The sequence below is a fragment of the Sus scrofa genome, chromosome 13, assembly GCF_054392235.1.
Source record: "Sus scrofa isolate SSC_HxYL_T2T_F1_AM1 chromosome 13, Sscrofa_HxYL_maternal_Yorkshire_Landrace_v2.0, whole genome shotgun sequence".
Lineage (NCBI taxonomy): Eukaryota > Metazoa > Chordata > Mammalia > Artiodactyla > Suidae > Sus > Sus scrofa.
Window position 1 is genome coordinate 78,130,383 of NC_139395.1, and position 20,591 is coordinate 78,150,973.

The 20,591-nt window shown below is 37.2% G+C and overlaps 1 protein-coding gene across 21 annotated transcripts in view; it reads left to right on the forward strand.

The window, feature by feature from the left end:
* Nucleotides 1-20,591, forward strand: part of GRM7 (glutamate metabotropic receptor 7) — an 894,437-nt gene that overhangs the window by 51,818 nt on the left and 822,028 nt on the right. Inside the window, exon 1 of one of the 21 annotated variants that reach the window (XM_084989231.1) lies at nucleotides 16,281-16,569. The exons of the other annotated variants lie outside the window; for them this stretch is intronic. Coding sequence (XP_084845357.1) covers nucleotides 16,468-16,569 — 102 coding nt within the window. The 5' untranslated portion in view covers nucleotides 16,281-16,467. Of the gene's footprint in view, nucleotides 1-16,280; nucleotides 16,570-20,591 lie in introns of those variants that run through there. 21 annotated transcript variants of the gene reach the window in all.

The window sequence follows — 20,591 nt, forward strand, 5'->3', positions numbered from 1 at the left end:
GTCTTATTTGCAGATGTTGATAAGGGTTAATTAATTAATGAATTAAGTTTTTGGTTCACAGTAAAATTAAGCAGAAGGGATAGAGATTTCCCACGTACCCCATTGCTTCCAGCATGCATACCCTCCCTCATTATCAACATCCTCCACCACAGCAGTACGTTTGTTACAATCAGTAAACCTACATTGATATACTATTATCGCCTGGAATCCATGGTTTACGTGAGGGTTCATTCTTGATGTTGCTGTACCTTCTATGGCTTTAGGCAAATCTATAATGACATTTGCCCAAGATTATAGTATCGTACAGTCATTTCACTGTCCTAAGAATTCTGGGTTATACCTATTCATCCTTTCCTCCTCACTAGTCCTTGCTAAGTACAGATCTTTTTACTGTCTCCATAGTTTTGCCTTTTCCATAATGTCGTATAGTTGGAATCTTACAATATGCAGGTTTTTCAGATTGTCTTCTTTTACATAATAATATGTATTTAAGTCCCTCAACGCCTTTTCAAATCATGTACTTTTTATAGAAGGGGGTATAACAGTGGTTAAGACAGGCAAGACAAGCTGAGATAGACAAAGTTGTGTTCTATTCCTTGGCTCTACCAATTAATATATAACCTATCACCACTAAAAGTTATAGTGCATGATGTAAGTGCAAAGCATAGTTTTCTTGTTTGTTTTACTTTAAAATGTATTCATATTCTTCATTATTTAGAGAAAAGGTTTGATATTGCTAAGCTATAATTACCGACATAGCAGTAACACATTTTCATTAATCCCCTAATCAAGAAACATAGATGAAGACTTTTCTCACAAATTTATAAAGCAATGTCTCTGCAGATCCAATCAAACTAGTATAGTTTACTAGCAGCTGCTCATGGGTTGTTGGGTTTAATGGCCAACATAATTTCATTCTAGTATTCGTGGTTACAATCGTTTGGGCCTGGGCTTACTTCTCCCCATGAATTCCCTGACCTGGTTGATCTGTCTTTCCTGTGCTGCTGACATGTGAAAGCCTCATTCCTGAGAAGTGACTTCCCTATAAGCATCTTATATTTCATATCTCATTTCATTTTACTGAAGTGCATCCAAACACGGTCTCAGAATCATACACTCTCAAGAATACCATCAGCATGTTTCTAGCCAATAGGAAGAGAATGATCTAAAGATATTTCTTAGCTTATAGAAGCTTTAGAAAAGTCTATAGAGGCAGATAATTTTAAAATTGCAGCATATAACTTCTGGAGACTGGCTGACATTCTCATAGGAACCAGCATGAAAATTATGTTCAAAGGCATTCATCACCTCAGCTTAAAGGAGTCTGTTCCTTCAGCAAATGTATTAGTCCATGCTGCATCGTCACTTTGACTTATCTGTGCAGTTCAGTTCAAGCCCCCAGGAACAAAGGCTGCCGAAAGGTGACTTGTTTGGCTTGGGAGCCTGCTCAGTGCAACAAGTTTGCAGTCAAAATCAGAAGGAGCAGCTGCAGAAGGAGAGATGGGAGTAGATGACAGCTAATGATTCAGAAAAGCAATTTGCATGAGAGCCTTCTGCTTAACAGGAGGCAGCCTGTGCGGGGTGATGCTTTTCCATCCACTGCCAAGCTGGTTTCTATACCCTGAGTCCTCATTGTATCAATACCTGTATCCTAAGGGCATGCCTAGCCAACAGCTTCTACTTATCTGAGTTATAGCGTGACTTTATATCTAGAATTTGAAAGAGCTTTTCATTTATTAGCTCACGTGGATCTACTTTATACTGGGGCTCAGGATGCTAGTCCCACACAAAGTGATTTAATCACAAACATTTAAGTACAAATCCATGGTCATCTAGATAATATTTTTTGACAACTTGTTGTATATGAGGCACTGCACTGGGCACTTTAAACACTGAATCTTACATAATAACAGACCTCTGAAGTGGATGTTTAAGGTTCCTGCCCAGGGCTCCATATATAGGCAACAATAGTCAGAAAATACCAAAGTATTATTTATTAATAGTGAGATAGCTCCTGTTAACCTCATTTTGAAATTCTAATTGAGGTTTTCCTTCTTTCTCTTGCCCCCAAATCACAGGTGACTAGGTCATAGGACAAGCTTAATCTAATTGACTTATTCTTTGAATCATAGGCTGAACTACTGGAACAGTACTGTGTGACATGTTTGCCACTTTCAAATACAATAATTCTGCTCATTTCTCCACAGATGTTCAGGCTATTGATCAATAAAAATTAATAATTCCTCTTCTAAGAAGAAAGGGGATGAGGGGAAAGGCATAGGATATCCTATTCTCTCTAAGCACCTGAAGACTGAAGCGTGGTGAGAGAAGCCTGTCTCTTTGTAGTGTGTTTTATTCCCTGTTTTATGGATGTGCACATGGAAGATTGGAAAGGCTGAATAACTTGTCCATGTCATGTAGCCCATGCTTTTAATCTCTTTAATATACCACTTATCTTCTCACCTACCAATTTGCCTTTTGTACTAATGTCCTGAGAGAGGGAACATTGTTCAGGATTGAAATGACCAACCATAAATAAGCTTGAAATGCATTTATATTTCCATTAGCTGGTATATTCACTTGTTTCTTTTAAGTGAGGTCTTCCGCCTTTTTAGGGACCTAAGTGACTAATGATGTGTTTTTCTTGATTGGATAAGAATTCTCCAACTGTAATATTCTGAAAAAGAAGCACGTATTTCTTTGAGCCCTATGTATGCTTCTGGAGTTGAGCTTCTAAATCACATAGGTTTCTGTTTTTCAAAAAAAAAATAATATATGATCTCATTTGTAAATGCGGCAACTTAACTTTTCTCCTAGCTGCAAGCAGTGACTAATGAGTTGTTGGGCATGGTAGAGACAGCCCTCCATTTTAGCAACTCTGGCATGCATGTAGCTCATGACTGTAAGAAGAGACCAGATGAAGATTAACATGCTTGGAATTATATTACAAATCAATACTGAAATAGAGCTTAACATATAATTCATCTGGAAAGTGGCTCAGAACATGATTGCCAGTTATTTAATATTCTGGCCTAAGACAAGAAGTATGGTATTTTGACTATGGTATTTTGAACGTCAGGTTGCAAATAGCAGTGCATTAGTGCACTCAAATGAGTAGAGAATACTGAATAATTAAGTGAAGAGGAGATGGGAGACCTGCATTGTAATCTTCTTTTGGTCACTGATGGGAATAATGTAGATTTTAAGCCACATTCACTTTACATGTCATTTACTGCCTTGGTTTTTTCACCTGCAAAACTAGGGAGTGACTATAGTTCTGTAATAATCCTTGATGATCTTTAGGTTTATGATTCTTCTAGATACAGTTTGAAGATTTATGCCTAAACTCTAGCAAGAAGAAAAATGCACCCTTATTTCTAAACTGGCCTCAATGTTGCATTAACAGAGATAATGAAGTCTTTTGAGTATTGTTCAGAAAATCACCAATTTAAAATTCATCTCCACTGTTGGATTTTATTGTATGCTTAGCTTTTACTAAATCTGTGATGATTTTATTTATTTTCTTTTGCACTGTACTGGCAGCCTGAGTGGTTGAAGAAACACATTGATACTTATTTTAGGTACTTGGTTTTCAGAGCCAACTCTGTGTTCTTTGCTCTGTCTATGAATTATTTATTTAATTTGATGTGTTTTTCCCTGGATTCATAGAATTTCCTTTTGTCATTATGTTTCTTTCCATTTATGGGGCTGTAAATGTGGTGACCAAACCTCTCCAGTGGCTGAACATGAATCAGGTCTTTTGTGTGAAGGATGCTAGCTAATCACCCTGTTTATAGGCCTACTACATTTTTATTCATTTGCTTTTTTCTGCCCACCCCTGATAGTAGTATCTGTGGAGTAAATAAAATAATGATACCTAATACTTACATAAAACAGATCAGAAAAACTTAACTTTTCCCTGATTTTTCTTTTTTTTTCTTCTTTTACAGCCACAATCGTGGCATAGGAAGGTCCCAGCCTAGGGGTCAAATCAGAGCTGCAGCTGCCAACCTACACCACAGCCACAGCAACACAGGATCTGAGACACATCTGCAACTTATGCCACAGTCTCGGACAATGCTGGATCCTTAGCCCACTGAGCAAGACCAGGGATCAAACCTCAACCTTCATGAATACTAGTTAGATTCTTAATCTACTGAGCTATAATGGGAACTCCCACTGATTTTTAAAATTTGCTAAGATTTTTGGTAACGTGCACTTCTATTTTTCTCCGAATCTCAGTTCACCTACTATATGGGCATAATTATGCATACAGTATGACGTGGTGAGCATAAAAGAAACTCTACCCCTCTGCTACCATACTGGGAAAAAACAATTGGATTGATTTTCCCCAAGTTTGCAGGCACATGTTTGCAATGGCCTCTTTGAAAATACTGACTACATGGGATACTGTGGGGCACTCGGAAGGCACCTTAAGGAGGTAGACAAATAACACCAGAACATAGCAATTGAAATAAAGTGAGAAGTATTTCGACTTCTCATCAGAAGAGAAATGTTCTGTGATAGTAATAGTTCTTAACTTCTGGAGATACATTAAAATCTCTTTCAAAGCTTTAGAAAAATAGTAAAGCCCAGCCTGTAATTTACACCAACTAAATATGAATTTCTGGGGAGTTGGACTGAGGCATTACTATATTTTATTTTGTTTTACGTTATTATTATTTTGCTTTTTAAGGCCGCACTTGCGGCATATGGAGGTTCCCATGCTAGGTCAAATCGGAGCTGCAGCTGCCAGCCTATACCATGGCCATGGCAACACAGGATCCAAGCTGCATCTGCTACCTACAACAATGCCAGATCCTTAACCCAATGAGGGAGGCCAGGGATTGAACTCGAGTCCTCATGGATACTAGTGGGGTTCGTTACTGCTGGGCCACAATGGAAACTCTGGAATATTTTAAAGTTTGCAGAACGTGATGGTTAATTTCATGTGTCAACTTGACTGGATCATGGAGTACAGAGATATGTTGCTAAGCATTATTTCTGGGTGGGTCTGTGAGGGTGTTTCCAGATGAGATTAGCATTTGAATTGGTAGATGGAATAAAGCATTTTCCTCTCTAGTGTAGATGGGCATCATCCCATCAAAAAGGCATAGGAAGGGAGAATTTGTGCTCTCTAGTTGAGTACTTTATTGATCTCCTGCCCTCTGACTGACTTAATACCATCACCTTCCAGTTCTCAAAACTATACCACTGGCTTTCCTGGGTTTCCAGTTTAGATTTAAGATACAGGTATATTTAATATTTAACACATTTAATATGAATTACATGTGTTAAAGCAATTACATGTGTTACATTATATTTATAATATATCTATCAGTTCTCTTCCTTTAGAGAACCCTGGATAATCCTCATGGTAATTCCAACATACATTAAATATAAAGAACTATATAAGCGTTAAAATACTATGGTTAAAGTATTAAAAAAGTGGATGCTCTGAGGGGGTAGTTCTTATTACATGCACAACTCAATGGGGATAAGTAGTGATATAAGTTACTTTTTCATTTTAAATGGTGGCCAGTAATGTATATATACACACAATATGGTAACATATGGTATATACATATGGTATAAAACAAGTATTGGTCGGAGTTCCCATCGTGGCTTAGTGGAAACTAATCTGACTAGCATCCACGAGGACAAAGGTTTTGATCCCTGGCCCTCCTCAGTGGGTTGAGAATCCGGCATTGCCGTGAGCTGTGGTGTAAGTCACAGACATGGGTCGGATCCACATTGTTGTGGCATAGGTCAGTGGTTAGAGCTTGGAATTGACCCCTAGCCTGGGAACCTCCATATACCATAGATGTGGCCCTAAAATGATAACTGCTCCCCCCAAAAAAACCCCAAAACAGGTATTGGTCATCCAGCTTCTGTTTGAGTACTCCTAGTGACTCAAATAATCCACTTGGTGAGTTAAGTGATCCAACATATGAATAACTATAATTTCTACAAAGTACTTTCTTATATTTGCCTCCCTGAAGCATCTCACCCATTCGTCTTGGCTTGACTTGGTGGAACTACAGAGAAAAAAAATTGAATTTCAAATACCCATGTTAGTACTTCAGAGATTTGCAATCCATTCTCATACCATTGAAGTCTAATTTGTTTCAGGACAAAAATTCAGAGTTTTTCCTAGTAATACTATGAAAGTTTGTTTAGGCCTTTCACTATCTTTTTCACCAATGTTTCTATTTGCTTTTGTTTTCTAAAATTACTCCAAAAAGGGGCAGTGCTTAGAACTGAATCTAATGCTTCTGTCATGGTCCTTTTGAGACAGAATAAGACAACACACACAGAAAAGGAAAACTATAGTTCTGTTAAGTATATTTCTTATAAAATCTTCATCTGTATGCTTCAAAACTAAAAATATAGAGTGATATAAGTATACAACATTTTATATAATAGAGTGTAGATATAGAGTAGTAAGGAAAAGAATACTGAAATCATTCAGAATAACTCATTACCCAAAGAAAATTTCTTTCAGATCTTTTCAAATTCACTCATCTCTTTGCTTTTTCTCTCCCTGTATTATGTGTATATTTAGTTCTGTGAACATCACACACACATATGCACAAGTAGTTTGACCTAAATAAAAACACAATATTTAAAACCTCTGTTTTAAAATTTAAGTACTTGTCATTATTACATTGTTATAAATTTAGTTCTACATCAAAGTTTGCAAACTCTTGGCTGATGGGTTCAACTTAGCCCACAGACATTTTATTCTCCCCTCCCCACCAAGGTTTGCTCAATATCTGAAAAGCCTGGGCATACTGCAGCTTCTCCTAGAAACTGGGCAATCTGCTGATACTGGCTGTGCAGCCTGACGTGGATGTGGCAGATGCTGAAAGGAAGGTGCTTCCATTGCCCTGGGAGATGCTCTCCAATGGGCTTCATGCTCAGCATTGCCTGTGTCATACACACAGCCTGTAAGAACAGCCTCTGCTGGATGAATTTGTGATCCCTGATCATCATCATCTTAATATCTGTAGCTGTATGCAATGGATGCACCAGAGTTCATGCCATAAATCCCCTTTTGGTAGTCCCTAATATTGGCTCCATGTTTCTCCTATTATAAATGGTGTCACAGCAAATATTTCTTTCACCTAATTACTTGATAATCTCATGATGATGTCCCAGACTATATATGGAATTGTGTCACAAAATAGACACAGAGGTTTTAGAACTTATTTGATTCTTGTAAACATTATCAGGACCAGAAAAACAGCCTGAGTTTTTCATTTGCCCTCTGTTAAGCAAACACTTGACCACTGTACATGTAAAAACAGATCTAAAAACTAGAACTGTTCAAAAATACATAGTAATTAGATTAATATTTTATTGTATAAAAATATAAAATACAGAAAAAGGTAAAGAAAAAATAAATATGTATGCACTTGTAGAATTCTTTCCATTTTTGCATTTTCCCAGTTATATATGCATACATATCTATATACACATATATATTTACCTACACATTTTTTATACACACATTATTTGGTAATGTTAGTACATGCTATTTATACAATTTTTATTTGTTTTACATTTTTCACCAGATATCATCATGACAGTTTCCAATATGATCTAATAGTCCTCATTTAGATAATTTAAAAATTGTTTAATATTTCAACATATGATATCACTTATTTAAATAATGCCCTATTATTAGAAACTTAAATTATTTCCAAGTTTTTCTTTTTTACATATAATGTTCCAATTAATGCCATAGTACCTAGATTTCTTTTAAATCCTTAGAATACATTTATACATATGTAATCACTAGGCTAAATATCTGACGTGCTCCTATAGACCATTTTTTAAAAATCTACATTCAGGGAGTTCCCGTTGTGGTGCAGTGGTTAAAGAATCCAACTAGGAACCATGAGGTTGCGAGTTCGGCCCCTGGCCTTGCTCAGTGGATTAAGGATCCTGCGTGGCCGTGAGCTGTGGTGTAGGTTGCAGATGCGGCTCAGATCCTGCTTTGCTGTGGCTCTGGTGTAGGCAGGTGGCTACAGCTCTGATTCAACCCCTAGCCTGGGAACCTCTATATGCTGCAGGAGTGGCCCCAGAAAAGCCAAAAAAAGGCCAAAAAAAAAAAAAACCTACATTCAGACCCTTACAGTCACTACTATGTCAGTTTACTTATTTCATTTGTTTTGCTCATTTTGCCCTGTTCGTAGATAGATAGGCAGATAGAGAGATATATACTTTAATGTAATACATCTTTCATTGATCATATTGATTCACATCTGTGCCTCTTCTAAACATTCATGCACAGTTTTGGCATTAACTGTATGTTTTGCCAAAAAGTTAGTTCGAATTTCCTCAGATAATTGCTCAATACTGCCCCTCTCCTCACATACTGAAAAATGAAATTCCAATCTATTAACATTTGTTAATACAGGTAAAATTAAGCCCCACAATTTTCTTATGAAACTTACTATTTGGGGCTGGTTTCACAGAAATAGCATAACATTACTTTCAGTCAAGTTGCATTTATATTCCGTATATGCATCAAGGCACATGAGGAAACAAATTCTGTGAAAAGATTTAAATTTGAAAATAATTATGTAAATGATAAATATTATTTCTTATTAAGTATAATTAGTAGTTGTCAAGCAGATCCTTTTCTGCCAAAGTGTCACATACCTTTCAAAATAAATGCTTATAATTAATAATATTTAGATAGAGGAAAAATGAGTTTTTCTCAACTTTTCCATCATAGTCCAGTTAATACCAGGCAAACAACTTGATGGAATCAATGGAAGCTTAGTTAAACAGGTGATAATCTCCTCTTGCCCTCCAATTTATCACTAAATGGCTTTTTCATGGATTGCAGTCATTAAAAGATTGTAATTGTAGCCTTCTGCTATATTTACCATTAGAAAATTTCCTTTTAAATGGAGCATGCTGTGCTAATAAGTAGAGAGTTTGTGAGCTCTTGTTTATCATTCACAATGATTAGGTTCCCCTACATTTGAACTGTCACATCAAATGCCTGTTAAAATATTTTAAAATGATTTTTCTCTCTGCCTTTGCTGTTAGGAGCCTCCTTTAAGTGCATAGTTAATGTCTACATCACTCGGCCTCTCCTAAGAAAGACGAGAGTTGCAGAACTGCTCAGGAAGCTGAGGAAATATTGGAAAGAGCTGGTGGTATCTGCAGCACCCGTCAGTCTGTTCTGTTTGGTGTGATATTGCTGTTATAGCACATGCTGAGTTGTCAATAAAAATCAGAGTCAAAGCATTCTGTGTAGTGTAGGGAGGTGTGGGAAAAAGGTCATTCCAGTTACATAAAGATGGTGCATGTGGTTGCTAGAGTGTTCATATTCTTCTCTAATCATGTACAGAGCTTGTGTCCTCCTTCCTTGTCTCCATTACTCATCTGTTTTGGTCTCCCTGCCTCCTGCATCTTCCCAGCTGCTCATCTCTGTGCTTGCTTTGGAGTATCTACTGAGACAGCGCTGAGATGCAGGGCCTGATCTCTGCAAAAATGAGTCAGTCTTTCATGAGCCACACAAAACAAAATGAAAATCAGGAAAACTAGTGAAAGGATATATGAGCTAAAATGGAATAATTATACCTCGAGACCATGTTTATAAAGCAGACACAGCAGACTTCCTGCCATAATATCACCCACCACGTGTGCTCTTCTTTATTTTTCCCTTTCAGGGAAGAGAGAATGGATTTATGTCAGTCTATTCATGCTTAGCACTCAGTGCATATTGTCCATATTTGTGAGATAAAACTAGGGGAGGATATAGCTGGAGTATTTCGCTTCGATAAAGTGGGTGAAACAGGAAAGGGCCCTACACATGGCCCTAATTACAAAGAGAAACTTGTTAAAATGAGTATCTATGAGAAGAACAATTAAGCAGTGTCTGTAGCCATAGGAAAGGTGGAAAGTGCTGATTCTCACACATCTCTCAGGTGCTGTCAGATAGTTTCCGGGGCTGATGGCGGGTTTGTGAGCCACAGAACTTGCTGGCATCTGATGGGAATAACTCTCCCCCACAGATAAGCACATCTATCCCTTCTAAAAGGCAGGCCCCTACAAATGCAGTGTCTGGAGAGTCTAATTTTCCCTAAACTGCATGTGGCTGTGGAGTGAAATTAAGCTAATGTGCAGGCAAACTAAGGGTAGGGAAAATGACATCAGCTCTGGAGTGAGACAGAACTACACTCAAATCCCAAGCCAATCATTTATTTAGTAATGTAAATTGAACAAATTCTTTAAATTCTATGAACTGCATTTGACTCATTCGTGAGGCACAAATGGGGTCAGTCCTTACTGGGTTGTTGTATGCCTTATAAATAATATACGTAAAAGGCCTAGCACAGCACTGACATTAAAACTGACACTCAAAGTGGTGCTGCTACTGTCACTTAGGAAAACTACTCTGTCCAATGTAGACCGTCCTAAGGTGAAACAATATAGAATAAAACCTTATTCAGGAGAACTCATAAGTAGGAAAGGGTTCAGCTGACAGTGTGAATATATCCTGTGGTTAGTTCTCAGTACATCAATTTGTATCCAAGGATTCTCAAGACAGAGTGGAGGCAACGTATTTCCAATTAATGTCACCATTAAGAACTAAAACTTTGTATATCGTGGGTTTCTAAGTGTTTGATTTTTCTTACACTTAATAGGACCTTAATAATGCACTTAATATACCTTAATAATGCATTAGGGTACTTCTGAATTTAGCTCTTACTAAATTATAAATGCTATCATTTTATACCTAAGATGTATGCTTCACTCAGTGCAGGTGGGAAAAAACTTAACATTTTAGTCTGGCTGACTCTGGCATGCTGGGGTTTTAGTAAACAGAATAGCTGGTGAAGTCAGTAAAGTTGATGAGTTTCCATTTCTTAATGTACTAGGATTATGTCAAGATGCCAGTTTCCAACTGCATATCCTTTCAGATCTTTTTTTTTTTTTTTTTTTTTTTTTTTTTTTTTTTTTTTTTTTTTTTTTTTTGCTTAAGTGCAAAGATTCTGCTTTCTCTGTATTTTTGAGACTGTTAGCTTGGCTGTCCCAGGTAAAAACTATGATATTATGAAAGAGTGACCTCAGTGACTCAGTGCCTCCCATTGGTCATTTCTCTCAACCTCAGGAGTAGCCTCAGGTGCTAGCTCCCATCAGTTACTGGGATGCCCTATATGTTCCCACCACCATCTCCTTCACCACACCATCATTATAACCACTTCTATCAGTTCAGCACCTATAACAAGTCAGGCTTCATATCCATTTATAGTCTTCACTACTTTACATATATTAGCTTGATTTGCTAGCTCTTGTCCCCCTCAAGCTGATATCAAATCATTTGTTCATTAGATAAAAGCAATATTAACCACTTAAGTCAGGAAGGGCAAAAGAGAACCATCTTATGTACCCATTTTGAATGATTGATAGTGGCTGCTAGAAGCACTGAATTAAAAAAAAAAGTTAAGACACTGTCCAGCTTTAGTAGGAAGAACTCCACAATTGATTTGCAGTGTCTGCCTTGGGTGAAAGAAAAAAAGAATAGAAATAAAATGAGTGGCATGCAGAACTGAAAGGATAGCGGTTCTTAGGCTCAATTTTCTTGCTCTTTATAAGCTTCTTAGAGACAGGGATCATGTTTCAACTTCCTATCATGTTGCTGAAGTGTTCGTTTGCAAATCATCATTTATTTCTTCAGTCTTCCATTTATTCCTGCTGAATCCTTTCTGACTCAGAAACTTCACACACTCTATGTCCTCATGCTGAGCCTCTCATGCTCCAGAGTGGCTTCTGTGGGGAGGCCTTGTCTTGTTTATCATTAAAAAACTCCCCCAGGTTATTACATCTTGCAACATCGTTCTATTTTATGCTATAGAGGTTATATGAATTTGTAATTATTTGTTAGAATGTTTACTTGTGTATCTGTTATTTCCCTTACTGAACTCTAAATTCCATGAGCTAAAGAACCATATATCTCTTTCTGATAAGCTACCTTATACAAAGCATACACATCTGGGAGAGGGTAGATATTTAATACATATTTGTTGAAACAGCAAATCCACTAAACTTTGGAGATTCAAATGTAATAAAACATGGATCCTGGCTTCACAGAATTCATATTGTAGTGAAGGAGAAGGTTTCTTAAATAAATTATCATGATGCAATGTGATAAAAGAAATACAGATGTAAGGAAATATCAGTGCCTCGATTCTGGGATAGGTGTTGAGGAAGCATCCCAGAGGTGAGGTCAAGATTGAAGAATAAGTAATAGTGGAAGTTTTAAGAAAAATAAAACATTGCATTTTTTCCTATTTGAATTTAGTATGTTCTACCATTAAAGTTTTTTTTTTAATCAGGTAAGTTGTGTTAATATACATGTAGTATTGCCCTAAAAGCATTTTAAAAGAAATACAATGTATATCTTGCCTATGGTGAACACAAAATTAGGCTTTTCCTTCGAGGATAGTCATAGTGTTAACCCTTTATATATTTTTACTTCATGTGTCTGCTAATTGTTCTGATCTAATGGTCTTTAAAGTTCCTGGTCATTTGGAAAAAAGTCAGTGAGGATTATGTAAGCAAGAGTCTTCTAAAATTTTCAGCAGAAAATGGCTCAAGCATCTCTAAAGTTAGAGTACATGTAGTTATAGTGAAATAATTTAGAGAAGTGAAATTGGGTTTATCTTTTTAGGTTTAAATATACAAATTGGGGATAATAAAGGAAAAATAATTGCTAGTACAACAAGGAAATTTAAACAAAAGGCGCGTTTAGGTATACCACTGTTTCTTATAGCATCAATGATAAATTGTTAGATATTATTACATTGATGGTAGCGGGAGGTAACATGTCCCTTTGCAGTTGAAGACTTTTTAGAAATAAGCTGGAGGTTTTATGGCTTGATTATTTGTTTCTTCTCTTATAAGGTAGAGAGGAAGAAAAGGAGGGGTAGCTTAAGAAAATATGGAGCAAAACATTTCCTTAAATCACATTTAAAAATAGAGTTTAATAAAATTCAAGAAAGTAGACTGAAAGGAAACAGTACATTAAAAAAACAAAAAAAAACCTTTTAGGACTTCCTGTGTGGCTCACAACATAACTACTCCTGTTGCTTCTACAGTGGCTGTGGCTCAACCCCTGGCTAGGGAGCTTCCATGTGCCACAGGTGTGACCAAGAAAGAAAAAAAAACAAAACAAAAACTTTTATAATTATAACGAGCACTTGAGAGAGTTGGATGCTTCCTATAGGCCTTTAAAATTCCCCCCAAACATATTCTTTCACCTCAATTCAGTCATGTGTACAGAAGAATTTCCTTGTTGGGTTGCTAAAGCAGAACCATATCCAGGCTCAGCTGGATCCATACAATATTGCAGTTCTGTATGCACTTGTATGTCATGTACAGTGAGAAGCAGATATAGTGTTTAAATCAAATGGGTGTTAATTCTTTAAAAGAACATACTCCAACAAATTTTAAATCAAAGTGGAAGAATTTATGCAAAATCAGTGCCATATTCAGCCCCTATTTTGAGTACAAGAGGTCACTGACTTAAAATGCATCTTACAACTTGCTTACGATCAAACTGAAAGAGGAGCAAGGGGAACGAAGGAAACTGCAGACCTGGGCTGCAAGATCATACTGGAAGTGTTAGTCCTCTTCTTGAAAGAATAAAGATCACTTCTGCGTCTTACACTTGGTTTTATAATCAAACAGGCCACATTTTACCAAATGTCTTATTTTAGAACGAAATAGCAGTAAACAATAGTGTTACCAGTCATTTTCAAATCCAGGTACAAGACTATGCCAAAGTGATACTTAGGGCTTGATACTATTATTCAGAAAAGAGTAAATCAAAAAAGTAAGTATTTTAAGTATTAGTTAATATAAGTGGCAGAAACCATTGACTTAACAAACTTGTTTTTTTATCTTTTTGTCTTTTTGCTATTTCTTGGGCCGCTCCCGCGGCACGTGGAGATTCCCAGGCTAGGGGTCAAATCGGAGCCATAGCCACCGGCCTACGCCACAGCCACCGGCCTACGCCAGAGTCACAGCAACGCGGGATCTGAGCCGCGTCTGCGACCTACACCACAGCTCACAGCAACGCCGGATCGTCAACCCACCGAGCAAGGGCAGGGACCGAACCCGCAACCTCATGGTTCCCAGTCGGATTTGCCAACCACTGTGCCACAATGGGAACTCCTAACAAACTTTTTAAACTAACTAATACATAGGAAAAAAGCCAATAGGATCAGAGTGAAAAATTAAATAAGCACAAGATTGGGATTAAATGGAACAAAATAAGGAGATTTCAGAGCTAAGTCAGTGAGAGTGAGTGGCTGGCAAACTCATATATGGAGAAGATTTTTTTTCTGTCTTCCAAGGAGGCATTTTGGTCCATTCTATAAAATCCAGAATAGGATTGATCATTGATTAAGCCCTAGCCTGATTGTAATCTATTATTCATTCATTTACTAGGACTGAAGAGCTTAAAGCTTCTAGAATGGTGTCATAATAGGTCCTCAATAAATATTTGTGGATAAATGAACACTAAGAAAGTATTTACCAAGAGACACAGCAATATTTGTTCATTCATTTTTATCATTTAACAAGTAACAAGTCTAGAAGCCAGATAGAGTGAAATGGGACAGTGAGTGGGAAGTAAGGAAAGGAAGTCAGTAAATAGACAGGAGGAATGTCCTTTGCGTTAATTAGGACTCTTTGGTTTTACCTTTGGTCAAGAAAGAAGTTTAAATATAAGAATACAGAAATTACCACTGCAGCTCAGTGGTAGGGAACCTGACTAGTACCCATGAGGATGTGGGTTCTATCCCTGGCCTTGCTCAGTGGGTTAAGGATCCATGGTTGCCATGAGCTGTGGTATAGGTAACAGATACAGCTCAGATCTGGCACTGCTGTGGCTGTGGCATAGGCCAGCAGGTGCAGCTCTGATTTGTCCCCCAGCGTGGAAACTTCCAGATGCCACAGGTGCAACCCTAAAAAGCAATAAGTAAATAAATAAAATAATACAGAGGGTGTCTCAAAAATGGAAGGGCAAAGATGCAGTCAAGAACTTATAGGATGCAGGGATAGGAGCATACTTGGAGTCCAGGAAATCCTCTTTCCATTTCATTAATACTCTCTCTGCATATCTGCTTCATTCTTCCACTGAGTTTCTTTGCCTCCCTGTGCACAAGATAGTAGAAACCACCACCCCTTACAAGTATACATCTTTCAAAAGAACAACCAGACTGATACTTGAAACCCTAGCCCTGTTTCCACATTTCATGTGTTCTTCACAAATTTAGAACATCATTCCTCAAGACTTTTATCTCTGATATTCTTGCCCCAAAGTTGAATTAAATTGAAAAGGGTCAATAGGCTAATCATCCTTCTTCAAGGTTCTCAGTGTACATCTACATATTAGAAGTTCTGAGAAGTCCTCTAATATGTAAGCCTGCCCCCTTTAATTCATTGAGCATTTCCTAAACTTATTTCACGTGCACTCACCACTCCTACACACACACACACACACACATACACATAGAGCACTGACTAATATGCCTGCAAGATACATTAAATGTAGTAGACATGGAGAACTAGATCTATGTTATTCTTCCAGTGAGAGGAAGTGTTTTAGATAGAAGGGAAGGGGAATTAATAGAGACACTCAAATGATCTTTTCTCTTGATTCAACGAAATGACTGAGTCCCTTAAATACGCAGCATCCACATTGTATTTTGAATACATTCTTCCATTATAGTTAAATGTCGAGTAAAAGTTATTGAGTGAATACTAAGTTTATTGGGTTGCTGTGCTGATAATTTTATTTTATTTTAGTACATAGTACAAAGGAAATCTATTTATTTACATTTACATTGTAGGAATATGGCAGTGCTCCAAGAAAACTGTGAAATTCACCCGGAATCTCCCACCAAAGAGAGCCATTGTTAACATTTTAATACTATGTACTCTTTGTGTCAGCTTGTTTTTTGTCAAAACAGGATTTTACTGCTTGAATTTGCATTTCGCTAATTATGTATGCAATGAAAATTCTTTTTAATTTAACTTTTATTGAGGTGACATGGGTTTATAACATTATGTAAGTTTCATGTGTACAGTAATCTATTTCAACTCTTTTTATTTATTGCCTCTCCCCTTGAAATTCACTTTTTATTTACCCACTCTATGAAAATTGATACGGGCCCTTTAAATAGGTTTTACTAACATCACAGCCAGCTGGCAAAGGAAAATCTATTTAAAGGTCCCATATCAATGGCACCTGGCACCTGAGGAACTTTGCAGAGAGGAAGGTTTTGCCTTGTGCTCTCTTGGAAGGCTACTGGAGGCTTCTCCAGTGCCCAGTTCTTGCAACACTTGTGACTTTTCTAGTACTCAGCTCTGCAGTGCAATTACTCCAGCACTGAAGGTTTCTCAGGCACCCAGCTCCCCAGTGCCTTGATCCTAATGCATACACAACTTCTCCAGGCACTGGCTTCTGCAGTGAACAGCAGGCAACATCTCCCACCAGCTTCTCCTATCAAGCAATTTTGTAAGCATGTGCCTCAGGTAAGAAATCTCCCCTTGAATGGCTTTCCTGGCACCCTGGAAAATACATTTCCAGGGCATATTTCTAGAAAGTTCCATCTCTTGGAACCATAGCAACTTCTTTACCACCCAGTGAGCCACTGCCATGCTGGCTTTAACCAGGTCTGGAGGCAGGGAGTCTTCTTCCTCAGCTGGAGGGCTAGTGGCTATCCTTATTTCTGTTAACTCTGTATGTTTGGAGTTCTCTTTACTTGTCACTTCATTATTCTAATCCTCTTTCATAATAATTTTTTTGCTAAACTTTCTATATTCAAATTGCTGTTTTTTTCCTTTTGAAAATAATTAAGTTCCCTAATCTTAGTCCATGTATTATTGTTTTATTTTCAAGGTATCATGAACCCTTTTTATTTTCCCCACAACGTTCTGTGAGTGTCTGTACCATTATTTTAATCATTTCATAGTGGTCCATGTAGTAGTAAATACTTCTTTTTTTCCTATTATGCCCTAATGTAATATTTATATATGTGTGTATATATATATATGTTTCATTTTTCACACTTGTAGACAATGCTCTAGTGAACATAGTACACATCTTTTGATGTTATCCATTATGATTTTCTTACAATTAATTCTCAGTCATTTTGACATTTTAGTCAGAGGATACCACATAAAATGCTTTATATATTTCCAAGAGAATATTGAACATATCATTTAGTGCTAATAAAATGTCAGGAAAAAAAGTGAGGAAGACATGGATTTTCTTGTCCTTGCCACATATTTCATTGCAGGAATCTGACCAAAAAAAAAAAAAAGTAGCTCTCATGTAATACAACTGAAACTAGATTTGAGATTGCATCCTTAAATACCAATTATCACCAATCTCTACTAGCTGTTTCTGATTAAAGGTTTTCTTTGTGTTTACAATTGGAGAATCCACCTCGTGACAAGGATGGTAAATGCGAAAGAAGGTGAATGATTCAGAATATCTTGGTTGTTCTTACGAGGAAGTGTTTTGATAGAGCAAACTGTTAACCTGAATGTTTTAAGCAAATGGGACTTGGCTGATTTCTTGTGCTTTTCTGTAGAAAAGAGCCGCTGTAGTTTCAGCTGGAAACCCAAAGCCTTGGGCTCAGTTTTTTTGTTTGTATGCTTTTTGAGGTGACTGCTTCATAGGTATAAACAATCTGGGATATTGAGCTAAAAACTGCTGAGAATCTTTCAGGTTAATGTGAACCAGCAGGGAGTTGATCCTGACTGGCAACCATGGGAAAATCCCCCCCCCCACTAGGAAGTGCATGGGAGCAATTCCTTCTAAGAGTCAAACACTTCAGAGAGTGCTTCTCAAAGTGGTCGTCTTAATTCAGTGTGTGTTTCTGAGTTGCTCACAGGTGTTTCTGAATGAGCTGGTGGAAATACCCATACTTGTTGAGTCATTTGGCAGCTTGCAAGAGAGGCTGTGTTAATCTCAGGGAAGGATATATAACATATGCTGATGTATAATTACAATGTAATGGTAAAAAGTAGATATAGGGCATCATTATGGTCTTGAATATACATGGCATCATGGTTGTGATGGTCATTATCAACAACACAATACAATCATTGTCACTGGGCAGCTATTGTGTAGACAGTATAACTCTTGTCCATGGATTAGTTTAGTTAATTCTCAGAAAGCTCTTCAGAAGTACATATCAATAATATCCACATTTTACAGATGTGAATACCCAGGAAAAATTAAGAATTTGCCTATGATCAGTTATCCATCTGTTCAGCCAGGGCACAGAGTTGACAATCTGACTCCAAGATGAGGTGAGTACAGTGGCCTAAGCACCATGCTCCACTGCTTCCCACATGTTTGGAGCTAAAAATATCAAGTAGTGGATGTTAAAGAGAACCTTCTTCTACCTTCATTCAACTCCTTTCACTTTCATTTTAATGGAGTCTCTGAAAGACTTAATGTATCATGTAGAATTATCAAGTTAAATGACTGTATTTTTCACCTTAATTGACCATTTTGAACTGAATTGCTTGGACTTTATCCGGTTTTTTAAAATAATTCAATGCGGTCTAGCAAAGCTATCACAAGTCTCTTTCCACCATCACCATACCTGACAAATATTGCTCACATGTATGATGTTCTACCATGTGCTTATCCAGAATTAATGCACAAAGCTACACGCATAAAAGTCAGTGGCTTCTGCACAATTTCTTCCAGACCACGTGTAACTCCATTCTTCTGTCTCTCACTCATTCTAGGGTCTGTAGTTAAGGACCTACAAGTTTAGAGAAATTGAGAGAGATGTGAGGGCTTGCAAATAGATTCTGATCATCTATAACAAGCAAACAGCTGAATCACTGTGGTGGGCTTGTAGGCGACTGAAAAACACTAAGACATCTTGGGAGATAGACTTTGACACCATTGACAAAAATCACTTCAATCACAAGACAGTGAGAGGGACATGGGGGAGGAACATGTCATGGGGAGTGTTGAGTTTGGCCCATTTTCAAGTTTCTTAATTGGAATTCTGCTGTTAAAATGTGGGCCACTTCTGGGAAATTCTGTACCATGAGCATTTTGCTTAATGTTTAAAAAACCTGGCAAAAAAAATAAAAAATAAATAAAAAATTAAAAAAAGGGAGTTCCCGTCGTGGCGCAGTGGTTAACGAATCCGACTAGGAACCATGAGGTTGCGGGTTCGATCCCTGCCCTTGCTCAGTGGGTTAACGATCCGGCGTTGCCGTGAGCTGTGGTGTAGGTTGCAGACGCGGCTCAGATCCCGCGCTGCTGTGGCTCTGGTGTAGGCCGGTGGCTACAGCTCCGATTGGACCCCTAGCCTGGGAATCTTCATATGCCGCGGGAGCGGCCCAAGAAAGAGCAAAAATAAATAAATAAATAAAAACATTAAAAAAAAACCTGGCAAAAAGATGTGTAGCAGACAGAGTAGGTCTCAAATCATCAAATTGTATCTCATAAATGAGGGGAGGTCAGTCCAACTTCCCAATTCCAAATGTATTGCTTTCACATAATATTATGGAATCACTATCAGGGAACTTGATTTTATTTATTAGTAGGCAGCATGGCATAAAACCAAAATAATTCGGTGTGTAAAATCCCTACCCTGTGTTTGAGTTTATAACTAGAATAAATAATTTTTGGATTCTGCACATTTAAATATTGTTTCTTCTACAAGTTACAGAGGGTCAAAAAATTGTGTGATACTCAAGGGGATACTCAATAATTATTTAATGAAAGCCTTCATTCTAGACATGAGAAAACTCCAGCTCGAATAATTGACTTGATCCATACTCAACCAAAAAAAAATCTGTCAGTGTTGTAATCACAAATATCCAATTGTCCTGTCTTCTAATTTTGTGACTCAGTTACCACACTATCAATCAATAAATCTGATTCTTCAAATGAAGCACACTTTGGCTTAGCTTTATAGGGTAAGATAAAAAAAGTAGGTGAAGAAAAAAACAGCAAAAATTAAGTAAATCTGAAATTTTAATTTTTTTTAACCAGAGTTATTTACATTGTTATTTTGGGCTTGGAGCAATAGATTAATGCTGCAATTAAATGGAAAGCATATCTACTCCATATTTATAAATATTTAAATTATGCATGTGTCATGAAAAATGTAAGTAAGTTTTACAGTAGTGAGCTTTATGAAATTAATTTGTATTCTGTGTTGAAAAGCTCCATGGTAGACAATTAATGCATTAAAACACCAGCAGTTGCTGTTCTAAGGGCTACATTGACAGATAAAATTAAAGGTCTCATATTCCATCATTATACTGGTATTTATTTTATGTTTGTGTGGCCTAGCACATATTTAATCTTAAATTGAATATTTCCCTAATCAACAGGCTAAGGGTATCTTCTGGGTTCTGCTCCCTTCAAATGTAGGACAAATTGTTTAGTTGTGAATATTAATTTGTTGCTTATATAGTTGGGTACTGCTGCTTATTGTTTTCACTTCATGGCATAACTTATAAAATTATACCTGTCTGCTACAATTGGATAAACTGGAGGGGCTCTAAAT